Source organism: Desmodus rotundus, chromosome 8, assembly GCF_022682495.2.
Source record: "Desmodus rotundus isolate HL8 chromosome 8, HLdesRot8A.1, whole genome shotgun sequence".
Classification (NCBI taxonomy): domain Eukaryota; kingdom Metazoa; phylum Chordata; class Mammalia; order Chiroptera; family Phyllostomidae; genus Desmodus; species Desmodus rotundus.
The window spans coordinates 111,288,877-111,301,890 of record NC_071394.1 but is presented as its reverse complement, the minus strand read 5'-3'; the positions used below and the strand labels follow the sequence as shown (position 1 = coordinate 111,301,890).

General features: G+C 38.8%; 1 protein-coding gene across 1 annotated transcript in view; it reads right to left on the bottom strand.

The window, feature by feature from the left end:
* KCNH8 (potassium voltage-gated channel subfamily H member 8) overlaps positions 1 to 13,014 on the bottom strand; it is a 278,542-nt gene that overhangs the window by 173,087 nt on the left and 92,441 nt on the right. The window contains exon 2 of the mRNA XM_024566106.4: positions 12,247 to 12,480. Within this exon, the coding sequence (XP_024421874.2) occupies positions 12,247 to 12,480 (234 nt within the window). The remainder of the gene's footprint in view (positions 1 to 12,246; positions 12,481 to 13,014) is intronic.

The following is a 13,014-nucleotide window of genomic DNA, read 5'->3' as shown; positions in this document are numbered from 1 at the left end:
GCCAGGTCTGGTGAGGATCCTCTTCCAAGATGCTGACTGCTGACTTTTCACTATATCCTCACATCACAGAAAGACAGCAAGCTGGTTCTCTGGCCTCTTCCTATAAGGGCACTAATCCTATGCACAAGAGCTGTGTCCTTATGACCTAATTATCTCCTAAATGCCCCACTTCCTAATCTAATGGGGATTGGGGTTTCAACTCAGAAATTTTAGGGGGAAAACATTCTGTTTATTGCAAGATGGTACATATGACAAAGAAGGGAAACAGGACATGAAACAGGTCATCGTTGTTGAAGGCCTCACAGAGGAGTTAAGCTTGAACCGAATCTTGATGATTTTATTAGCTTAATGTGAGGTGGGGGCGGTGTCATTCCTGGCAGGGGGAACCTGAAGTACAAAAGCACAAGACAAGTTAGAACATGAAACATTAAAAAACAAAAATTATAAAACAGGTTGAAACATGGGATTATTCTAGAATATGAATGAGGAATGTGGAGAGAAAAAAGGGTGGAAAGGGAAAGGATGATTTTGAAGGGATAGACTATAGACTAAAGCAAGCTCATGAGTGGCCTTATATGCCGGACTAAAGAGTTTGCATTTACCCTGAAAAGCAATGAGGAACCACTGAGGCTTTGTCATAGGTTAGTGGCGTGATCATATTTGTACTGGAGGAAGAGGCTTTGGAGGCAGTGAGGAAGGGGAATCTCAGGGGGCACAACTGGAGACTGGGTGACGAGTTCGGAGGAATTGTTGCAACACAGGGCCTTGACTATGAGTCTGAACTAGGGCAGTGACAGGATGAATGGCTTTTCATATCAGGGCAAAAGGGTCCAGGTGGGTGCCCTAGAGACGTGAATTTCTGGTGCCTGTGATTGTGTATATTTGGTAGGTGTCATGGAGTAAAACCTCATTCCTGGGAAATAAAGCACAATTCTACTTTTAAATAATCACAACCAGTCAATATTATAACATAGAGCTCTCGACTAAGACATAACAAAATCTTTACGGGATCTTTTGGAAGATGATTAGATGCCCACGGCTTTCTAGTAGGGTAACGGGGAACTAGTAACTGGCCCACAGGCCCAGGCTCAGAGTCACCCAGGACCAGGCATTAGTTTCAGGGACCTAACTGGGAGATTCTGAGGGTCACTGGGAAATGGAAGTAGACAGGTCCTTCTAGTTGGGAGAAAATGTCAGGGGAGGAAGGGATATTTATTAAATTGCTATAATGATTAGGACCAGCCTCATGAAGGGCCCTGGGCTTTGGTTTAATGATCTGCTGTTAGTGTCTTGAAATTTTTAGTATTTTTTAAAGGGGTCTACATTTTCACATTGTCATAGGCCCTAAAAATTACGTAGCTTATGCTGATAATGTATGTTGTACAATGGTTATTTCATTTGGTCCTTCATCAGACATCTATGAGGGTAGTATTGGTATAAAAAAGATCAAGATGAGACTCAGAGAAGCAAAATCACCTAACTAGGGTACATACCTAGGGAGCAGGAGAGAGCTAAGATTCTACCCCAAGCCTTCTTAACTATTGCTCTCTTTATAATAGCTATTCAGAGCTACTTTAGTCTGGGCACAGTAACTACAGTGGAAAGACCTTGGCCAGGCCTTGATCTTCCAAGTTCAATATCACTTCTTACCACACAGAGAGAACGTTTAATGTAATAAGCTTCCCTTGTTTCAAAGAGAACTTGTTTAGCACCAAAGATTCTCAAACATTGTGGTTGTATTTCGTTTCTGGCTAATAAATGTGGAATAATGAATAGCCACAGGTACAAAAACGAGGGCCCTTAATGGGTTCTTTCCTTGCTAGTTTGCCAGTTGTTTCTGGAGGGAGGGGTATGGAGAGCACCTGGGAAGTCCATCTATCTATTCTCACAGACTGGAGGGGAGGTGAGGAAGAACCATGAGCTTCCTATGTAGAAAGCTTAGGTTGACCATGCCCATGAGCATGGCTTGGTGTTTAAGGTACATGAGTGGGAATCAGACAGTCAGGACTCGGATCCCAGCCTTCCACTTAACTCCTCTGTGAATCAGTTTAACTGTGAAATGGGGAATTAATAAGATCTGCCTCAAAGGGTTGATGTGAGGATTAAACGAAGTAACAACCCAGGCAAAGAGCAGAGCATAGAGCCTGGCCCACAGTGAATGCTCAGTAAATGCTAGCTGCACTGTTTTATGAAGTTGTCTGTGCTAAGTCAGGAAGGCTGACGTTGAAGAAGTAAAGGTATGCAGGAATCTGGTTAGGCAGGGGCAGTGACTGCTCAGTCTCAGCAGGACAGGCAAAGCTAAGCAGTTCCTGACGAATGCACAGACGACCCATCTACACATCTGTCTCTCTTTGCTCCATCATTCTGGCTGGAGAGCCTGGGTGAGCACTTCAATAAATGGGCTGATGCAAAGCTTCTGTTCATTGATTAAACAATACAACCTTAACCATGGGCATAGAAAAAAGAATGAGCTTTCTGTTAGAGTAGCTTGCTCAGGTATATGAGAAGTAGACCAGGAAAGCTGCCTATGGTTACAAGTACAAAGCTTGAATGCATACAAGTGATAAGATAAACTGCAAGGCAGGCTCCTCACTCAGGCTGCATGTGCCGATTTTAGCTCATGTTCTTTCTGACCCCTTTGCCTTCCTGCTACAATCACTTTGAATTTGCTTACTATATTTGCATTTGTGAGCTTCATCTCTTGAATGCAAAAGCCACAGGACAGAAATATGAAATACTAACCTTCTATCAAGATGTGTGAGGGACACCATCCAAGATCCTCCAAAGCAATGCATCTCTCACCTGAACCTCACCCAACACCAACCTCTGTTGGCTCCACAAAGCAGAAGAATCATGTGGCAAAGTCCAGGCTTGATTCCTGACCAACACTTGCAAGATATAATGGTTTCTATGTTAAGCCACTAAGTTCTAAAGTAATTGTCACACAGCGATAGATAACCGGAACACTAGATCCCACCTTCACTGGCTTTTCAGGAACATAAGTCCGCCTTTGGCTCTTCACAAACACTTCTAATCTCTAGAAGGAATGTCCACAAGGTCCAGTTCCCTTGGCTCCCAAGAATGCAGGACTCACAGTTATTCGTTGTCTTCCAGGCTTACTTTGATGCTGCCCACGGGACCATGGCATGCAAGGCTAATGCCCGTGGTCATGCAGCTTGGACAGGCTCAGTAGCCCGGGGAGATTTTTTATGAAAAAGTATTGCACTTGTTTTTGCATTGCCTTCACATTAAAATGAATTTGCTTATTGCTCATTTATTACATGAATGGGCATGACACTCCTTGCTCTGAAATTTGGATCTTACATAAAACCATTCTATATTCAATGCTACGATCTCATTTCTTAAATCAAATAAGGAAGTTACTATGCCGCACATGTGAAATGTTAATTTGGAGAATAATTTGACATTCTACAACACCAAAGCGTTGTCTTTTTTCTATATTAAACTACAATTCTAAAATACCTAGAGGGCATAATCAAATATTCTAAAAATCTTCTGTACAGTCATATTGAATAATTGAATATAATAGAATTCACTAAGAATATCTTAAATATAAAGTTAACGTTAGGAGGAAAATAATGTGTCTTATTATAACTATTTACAATGGTCAGCTCATTGTAAAATCAGAGGAAGGTCATTTGCAACACTGAGTGTGAACATGCGTAATTCAAAGTTTATTTGTATACTAGAATGAAACAGTGTGTTGCTCAGTTAGTAGCGGTATGACTCCTAGTCACACACAGATTATTTTAGGTAGTGCATTTAAATATCTTCTATTTTAGCATCTGTGTATTAGTTTTAATGTGTATTGAAACAAAAATATGCAGTTAGCACATCAAATGAGCTAGAATTTTTAAGGGACATGGATAAGGTGTCTCCCCATTTCTCTATCACCCTCTCCCCTTCTCTCATCTCTTTATATCTTTCCCAATCTCTCCTCTTTTTCCACCCACCCCACCCCAAGGGAAGCCCCTCAGTCTCCTGGCTCCAGCTTGATCCCCACTCCTCAGTATCACTTTTCATTTACAGAACAATCCAGGTTTTCAGCTTGTGATTTGCATCTGAATATACATCTAGCAGCTGAGTAAACAAAGTTCTCCTTTAGAAGGCACTCTCCCTAAACAAACAAATAATAAATAATAAATAAATTGTTTTTGTTGTCACAAATATATATTTAAAATCCACATTATAAAAAAAATAAAGTCCACATGATAAAAAGTTGACAATCTAACTACATTTGAAAAGAAATAAAACCAACAGATTCAGCACTGATTTTTCTATGTCATAAGAGAATTAAATAAAGAAATGGGAAAATAAAGAACGTGAAGGGTGTTAGCAGGTGAAGATGTGAACAAGGAGAGGAATGGCGAGGGCAATGAGAAGCTGAGGACTTTCTGTCACGTGGACATGTGTTCAACTCATCATTCTGCCTCACAGTTTCCTTGTCTTCAAATGAGAGATAGTTTATATTTATTTTAACATGTTATTGGGAAAATTAAATAAAATAATCTATGTGCTGCTTGGCATAATATAGCCAATAGATTCTATTGGGTTCTATTTTTTAATTTAAAAAAGTTAAACAAAATGTCTTCACTGCATATTTACTTATGGCTACCTTTTATTTGAGACGAGTGATTTTGCTTTTTTTTGCTTCCAGTTTGAGTTTAAAAAGTGAGTCAACTTAAAGAAAAACATTAAGAAAGCAATAAATTCAGGAGGTACAAGAAACAAATGGCAAATCTTGGAGCTGACATAGGAACGAGTGAGTCTGTGAGTCAAGAGACCCACAATTCTGTCAGACCCCACATTCCCTTTTGTAACAAATACGTGTGTTTTCTTCTTTTCTATTTAGAACTGAAAAATTAGGATAATAAAACTTGGCTACTTAACACACGTCTTTAGAAAGGCAGTACTATGTATTATTAATAGTAATATAGCAAAAACATGAAGTGAAGTCATTTCATATTAAAAATATGCATCTCAACACACAATGCCCCAGGTTGGTAGACTACAATGGGAGATAAAACGTAGCAGTTGGATAACTGGGCCGCTCTGCAGAGTCACTGTAAACACAACAGCGATACGTGCAGAACCCATACAGATGTGCTGTCTCTGTGAGGAGAACTGTGAGTCAGTGACAAGATTTTCTGAAATGGTGAGATTCTGCACAAGATAAATTCGATCTTCCCTCACCACACTCTGGTTTTAGTGTAGGAAGTTCAGTGGCAAATCAAAGCCTTCCAAAAAACACTGTGTGTTAGGTTCCAAGTCCAGGAAATTGGAAACCAGTATTTTACTTCCTGGAAAGCCTCATAGGGTATTGGAAAATCATGTAGTTCACAATACCATAACTATACCCTAACTATAGGTATTATATTATACAGCAGATCTCTCCAGCTTACTCATCTGGCAAAACTAAAACCTTATACTAATTGAGCAACAATTCTCCTTTTCCCCCTTGCATGATGAAAGAGGAGGCAAAAATGAAGAAGTATCTACATTAAGGAGCATTTACTTCTTTACAAAAATTAAGGAGTATTTACTTCTCCATATCTATTTACAGTGGTTTCAAGAGATATGGAGAAATAAAATCACTTAACCAGCACAGCCATGCATGAAATCAGTGAAAACACAAAAGGTTAGGGGCACCCTTTCTATACTATGTCATGAGATCACATAAGTCCCTCACACTCCAACCACGAAAATGACAATTTAAGGAGAAAAAAAAGGGGCAACTCTCAGAAATTGGGCTTATGTACCCAAAGCACTTAATGTACATTGTCTAAGGAGGTCATCCAAAATGAGACAGGAAAGACAGCAATGGCAATGGACCCTTGGCTTTTGAAATATCCCCAATCCTTTCACAAAATTAAAGTAATGAAGATGGACAAAGCAGAAATCCATAAAAGACATCAGCAACAAAACTGTATGACGGTGTGTTCCCACAGACCTCAGAATACAGGATGATGGTATTTATCGACTAAGAAGCTGGACCCTTGTAAGAACGGCAGCTGCATAGAAAAAACAGAATGGGAAAAGGAGACTTTACTCATAGCCCTAGGAGCTCAGGAGCTCACAAATCATTAAAAGGTATTTACTCCCTGAAGAAGATATTTTCTGCAAATGAAGGATTCTACAGACAGATCTGAACATAATCAAAATAGAAGGGAACTTCACAGTCTCTAATTTGAAGGTGAGGGCAGTGGGCTACAGAAAGAGGATGAAGTTAGGGCTGCTTAAGCCTTCAATGTTCTCGGAAACACCAGCAGAAATTCTTTCTTGGAAGTACAGAACTACCCAACTATTGCAGAGAAACTGCTGGAACTAGATCCCTACTTGGCCAGGGAGATCAGAGTAAAGAAAGAAAAAGTTTCAAACACTAGTTAGGAGAGGCCCACACTAGGAGCAAGGGTAGCTCAGAGAGTAACAAAATGTAGTTATATGGGGAAGCCATTTACGTTTAAAAAAGAAAACAGCTTTGGTAATGGGGGAGGAACCTTAGAGCCACACAGAGATTTAGGAAAGTTTTCTTACCACACCTCTATTTATAATGTTTTCCTAAAACTCATGGGAAATGCATCTCATTGAAATATGACAACAGAAAAGGAAAAAAGAGAAGGTAAAGAGAAAAAATATAGGAGTAACAAACCTACAGAAATTAAGACACAAAATATTCTATAAAGCACATATAACCCAAATATTTCAAAACAAGTAAAGAACTAACAAGGGCTATAAACTCTGAAAAGAAAAGGCACGCATTGATTTAGAAGGCTTGGAAATAATATGACTAGGAGTTAGGAGATAAACTGTATCTCTTCAAAAATTCATATTTTGAAGTCCTAATTCCCATTACCTCAGAATGAGACTATATTTGGAGATGGGGCCTAAACAAAAGAGGTAATTTGTTTAAGATAAAGAAATATGGGTGGGCCCTAACCTACTATGACTGTTGTCCTTATAAAAAGAGGAGATAAGGACAAAGACACACAAAGAGAAAACCACTGTAAGGCAGAGGGAAGAGAAGACAGACGTATACAAGCCGAGAGGAGAGGTGTCGGAAGAAACCAACCCTGCTGGCACCTTCATCTCAGACTCCACCCCCCAGCGTTGTGACAAAGTAAATTTCTGTTGTTGAAGTTACCCGGTTTGTGATATTTTGTTATGGCCGCCCTAACAACTAATATACTAGGTAAAATAATGACAGAAATAATATGAGTTCACTGAGCTCAGGAGAGAATGTAAATAAAAGATAAAGAATTGAAGACTTAAAGAGAAGAAATAAAAGTTTGAGTGGATACACAAAAATAAAGAAAAGGAAACAGATTGCACAAGGTGAAAATCAGAAAAAAAGAAAAAGAAAAATGAGGAGATGATAGGTAATAGAAGACAAGCAAAAAGGATCCAACATATATAGATTATATATATGTATATATATAATCTATATATTATATATATATATATATATATATATCCAACATAGAAGACAGACAAACAGGATCCAATATATATAATAAGTGATCATAAAGAAGCCCACAAAGTGATTAAACAGAACAGTGATGATAATTAAAATTCAGAAAATTGTTCAAAATAAAATATAACAGGACATACCATCTATCAGGGGGAAAATATGACCAAAAATATTCTATATCAGGTATCAGTACATTGTGACCTGTAGGCCAAATCTAGCCCACCCCCTGTTTTTGCCAGCAAAGCTTTATTGGAAAACAGCCACATCCCCTCACTGACAAATTCTCTATGGCTGCTGTCACACTACAATGACAGCAATGAATACCTGTGACATAGAATGTATGGCCTGCAATACATAAGGGTGGGGCAAAAGTAGGTTTACAGTTATGAGTATGCAAAATACAGTGTTTTCCTGTATTATTGATTATTATATTATTTTCCATACAAACAGCTATAAACCTACTTTTGCCCAGCCTGTGTATACTCATAACCTGTGTATATGATAATTGAGTGTAAAATGTATGTATACATAGAAATGTATATAAAATTTATATGTGTATATATGTATACAAATGAGTATACAGGGTGGGGCAAAATAGGTTTGCAGTTGTTCATATGGAAAACAATACAATAATTAATAAATAATGCTACAAGAATAAACTCTTGTGTTTTGCAAACTCACAACTGTAAACCTATTTTTGCCCCCATGTATAATATTCACTACCTGACCCTTAACAGACACAGTATAGTGCAGTGAAACTACTGGATTAGAATACAATACAGTAAGACAAAATAAATTTACTGAATGCCCAAAACAAAACATGAAGTCATTTAATTAACAGTATTTTTATGGTAAAACAATACTCCATGTAGGTACACAAGGGACTAATGTAATTGATATATTTAAATAAAGAAGGTATGAGCTCAAGTTTTAATTTTCAGTAAATTGATCTACAAGTATAAGGGCCACACTCACACTGTGGTTAACATGCAAGAGCTCAGAAAACGGTTCCCGTGAGCTCTTCCTGAGCTGGTTCAAAGAACAAGGTTTAGAAAACCAAGAAATGACTAGTGAAGGTTTAGGATATAACATATGGTGATCATTAAGCATATTTAACTAACAACATGATTAAATGATGGAGGATAAAAGTGACAGAATACATGTAATAGTTGTAGTTGTTGTTTGCTCCAACAATGTAAATATAACTATGAAGGGGGGAGGGGGGAACGAAGGGAGACTATAAGGAAAGCAGAACAGGTGTGCTGGTAGATTTAGCAGGTACTAAAAGAACATCAAATTCGTTGGGAGAGAGGGAAGGAGAGAGTGTGGCTCCTGGCTAATCACACTGTTGCTTATAGTAGGAAATGACAACATCTTTAAAAAGTGGGACACTTTGTATTATAGAAAGGTCTCACATGCCAGGTAACTTTTAGAAAAATACAAAAGTCCTTTTAAATAACGAAAGGAGTATTTAAAACAGAGATAGGCAGAAAGAACTAAGAAAACAGACCAAATTCTAGGACCAAAAAACAGACAAATTCTGTCTGTTTTTTCATTTGTCCATTAGACAAATGTCCATTAATGGAGGCTCAGTGGAATCAACAATAATAGATCCCCACAACGTAATATTATGCAGCTTTAAAAAAGAGAGAGAAATATGCGATATTGTTCTGCGAGGTGTACACACCTATAAAAGGTACAAGATGCAGAACGGTGTGAAAAGTATGCTATGTGTAAGAAAAGGGTAGAACCACAAAGATATGTATTGCTTATATTTAAAAAAAATGAGAGGATAAACACAAAATTAATGAAATGGTTGTCCTTAGTTAGACTAACCATACTTTTGTTTGACTAGAAGATCCCCGATGACTGCCCTTTGTACACCAACAGAAGTGGAGGGGACTGCTTTTGAAAAGGCATCTCAATGGTACTTGTGATATACAAGTAGACCCTGAACTATCTAGAGGGAGAACAATAAACGAAAAATGTTAGCTGCTGAACATAAGAACGTGAAATATTAGTATCTCCATTTAAGACAAAGTAATGTTTGCATATTATGTTTATCTGTGAAACTATTTGTCTTCCTAATTATTACCTAATTAAAAAAAATCTTTCTTAGTGCCTTTAGATATTTCTACCCTAAGAGGTCCAAGATGGCAGGCATCTTATAAAAAAAAACTGGGCTCAGCCCTGGCTGGTGTGGCTCAGTGAATTGAGTGCTGACCTGTTCGATTCCAGCCAGGGTATGAGCCTGGGTTGCTGGGGGCGGGGTGGGTAGGGGGGTGGGAAAGGGGGTGGGGCATGTGGGAGGCAACTGAAGGATGTTTCTCTTCCTTTCTTTCTCCTTCCCTTCCTCTCTCTCTAAAAATAAATAAATAAAATCTTTAAAAAATCTGGGCTTAGAAACTTCTTTTGGGTGTTCATCTCCACCTTGTGCTCCATATATGCTAATATCTGGCTTTCAAAACCTCTGTCCTTTGGGCTTCCCACCTAGATTCTCCTTCTTGGCCTAAACATTTCTCAGGTACCATATTCAGATATTTTAAGGGGGCTTAAAAAGAAAGACACTCAGTTGGACGTGGAGTGACCTTTACTAGGTGACTTGTACAGTTCTGTAGTTGCTGGATATTTCAGACAAAGGATATCCCTTTTCCTTTGTTCTACCACGTGGTGGCTTTATCACTTCCTACCAGTCTGCATTCTCATGACATCCTTTATTTTCTTTTGTCTCAGTCCCTCTTTTCAATTATTATTCTATAATTAGATAGAACTGGAGTCCTTTTATTTTGTATCTGCTATGTAGGCCTTACCTATTGATTCTGGGGAAAGCACAATGGTCCAAACTCTTACTAGTGCCAAAGTGTTGGGACATCCCTTCCTCCCAGAAGGGCACTCCCCAATACTTTATGAATCCTCTGTATCCGAAATTCACATGCTCAAGAAAAGTCCTTCAAGGACAAACATCTTATAAATGGGGATGGGGTTGCCACGTTTAGGCTCCTATTTCTCTTCCTGACCAAGACCCCAGTACTAGGTATTGAGAGCAAGATAAAGAGGCCAGGGATGCTGTTAATCACCTGCAATGCATAAGACAGCTGCCCACAATGTAGGAATTCCCTGCCCAACATGTTCTTCTGTGCCAAGGTTGAGAAATTCTGAGTTAGAGTACAATTTGAATATTGTAACAAAAATATCTAAAAGATAGTGATTCGAACAAGATAGAAATGTATTTCTCTTTCCCTGGGGTGGATAAGGTGGATCTCTAACAACAGAGTTTTTCCATATAGCTCTTCTGCATTCCTCTATTGTATCGTCCTTGTCAATGATTGAAGCTGGCTTTCCAGCCTAACCTTAACATTCTGACCCATTTGTATTCACTTGCTAGGGCTGCCATGACAAAGTACACAGACGGGGTGGTTTATACAACAGAAATAGATTTTCTCTCAGTTCTGGAGTTTGGAAGTCTGAAACCAAGGTGCCATCAGGGATGGCTTCTTCTGAGGCCTCTTTCCTTGGTTGGCAGCCAGCTGCCTTCTCTCTGTGTTTTCTCATATGACTTAGGCAGGGGTACCCCTGGTATCACTTCCTTTTCTTATAAGGAGAGTAGTCATATGGGATTAAGGCCCACCCTGATGACCTCATTTAACCTTAATTACCTTTGTAAAGGCCCCATCTCCACATACAGTCACATTGGAGAGGGGGCTGGTATGGGCTTCAATATACAAATTCTGAGAAGATACAACTCAGTCCATAGCACCATGGGAAAGGAGATGAGAAATTAGAGGGTAAACAATTTCAGTTTTTAGGGATTTTACCAAGAAATCACATAAATCATTCCTTCTTACATTATCATTGGCCTCAAACTTAGACACATGCCCAACCCAACTGCAAAGAAAGCTGGGAAACATATTCTCTAGTTTGGCAGCCATGTGCCCAGCTAAAACTCAAGGGTGTATGTTACTTTAAGGAGATAGGAACTGGGGAAACAATGATTTGTTCTAATTTTTGATTCGGCATTTTCCCAACATCACGCCTCTTGGATTTATCCCTTCTCCCAGGGCCCACAGGATAATGATATCTATTTCCACATAGGTCCCAAGCACTGCTGATATCACATCCATCCCTAGATCCACTTTAGCCACAAGAAAATACTTAGTATTTTCCCAATGGCAGTTTTGAGTGTGGGCAAATTTACTCTCACCCTGAGACAACATGTGTCTCTTATTTTGTCTTCAGATTTAAAAGAGTGGTGAGAAAAGCTCTGTGGCTGGGGAAGTGAAAGAGAAAAATGCCTGTGCTGATGTTCTTTAAATTTACTTCCTGCTCTGCCAGCAAACACTTCGATCTCTGTCTGTAACGACTCAGGTGGAGATGTGGTTCTTAAAGACATGACATTTGGAAAAATATCTCTAGGTAAAAGATCATCTGTCAATATATAACAACTTTCATATCTAATATATATTTTTAAGAATTACCATATATAATAGTAATATACTTCATTTTAACATATAAGAATTGAGTTAATCTATTGATATCAAAGTTATAATTCTCAGGCTAAGTTTTCAGGCAGTTTATGCCAATAATGGCTAAAACAAGGCCATTGTTCAAGTCATTTGTGGGACTTCTGTAACAGAATGTATTTATGAGAAATATCATTAAGCCTTAATGGGCTTAATGGGACTTATCGAGCAATTACTGAGTTGAAAGAAGGTGACCCTTTACCACTGTCCAATGAGCACCAAAGAAAGCCAACTCACCATTCTTCTTGTAGAACATAATTTCTCCTTTGAATTCTGTTTTCTCCTCCAGTGACTTGTCTATTTGAAGCATCAGTTGCTCGTTGGTTTCAACCCCAAATAAGAATTTGCAGCTGCAACTCTTCTGCATGACTTCAGTCCGGGCAAATCCAGCAAGCTCACAAAAGCCATCAGAACAGTAGACTATGGGGAAACCCTTGGCCACCTGGGCATTCGCGAGGATGAAGTTGCTGTCTGTAGAACAACAATGAGAAGTCTCAGCAAGTGAACAAACAGGGAAGTCTTTTTCTTTAAATCAGTTTCAGAAGTAAATTATGAGCACCTGTGTTTAGCTAATAGTGCCTACAATGGATGTGTTGATGTATGGAGGTGGAGAAAAGACTCTCCAAAACACAAAATGTTGTTGCCTGGCAGAAGTATGTGTTAAGTTGTGACTCTGGCTTGCATTTTGAAATACGCAGTGCGGGGAGCACAGGACTTATGTCTGGTTTGAGGCATTTACCATTCAGTTTGTAGTCATGTATGGGGCTTTTGAATATGACTTCTGGTTCTTGTTCTGATTCTGCCACTTGATGTATAGATGAACGTGAAAAGTGATGTGCTCTAAACCTCACTTTCCTTAGCTTTGATTTCCCCCAAAGCAGACCCTGAGACAGGATGTGAGTGGAAGTAGTTTATTAGGCAGGTGATTTCAGAAAGTGAGCAAGGGGGAAACTGAGAAAGAGAAGAGAGGAAAGGTAATAAAGGGTAAGATAAAAAGGGTTTTAC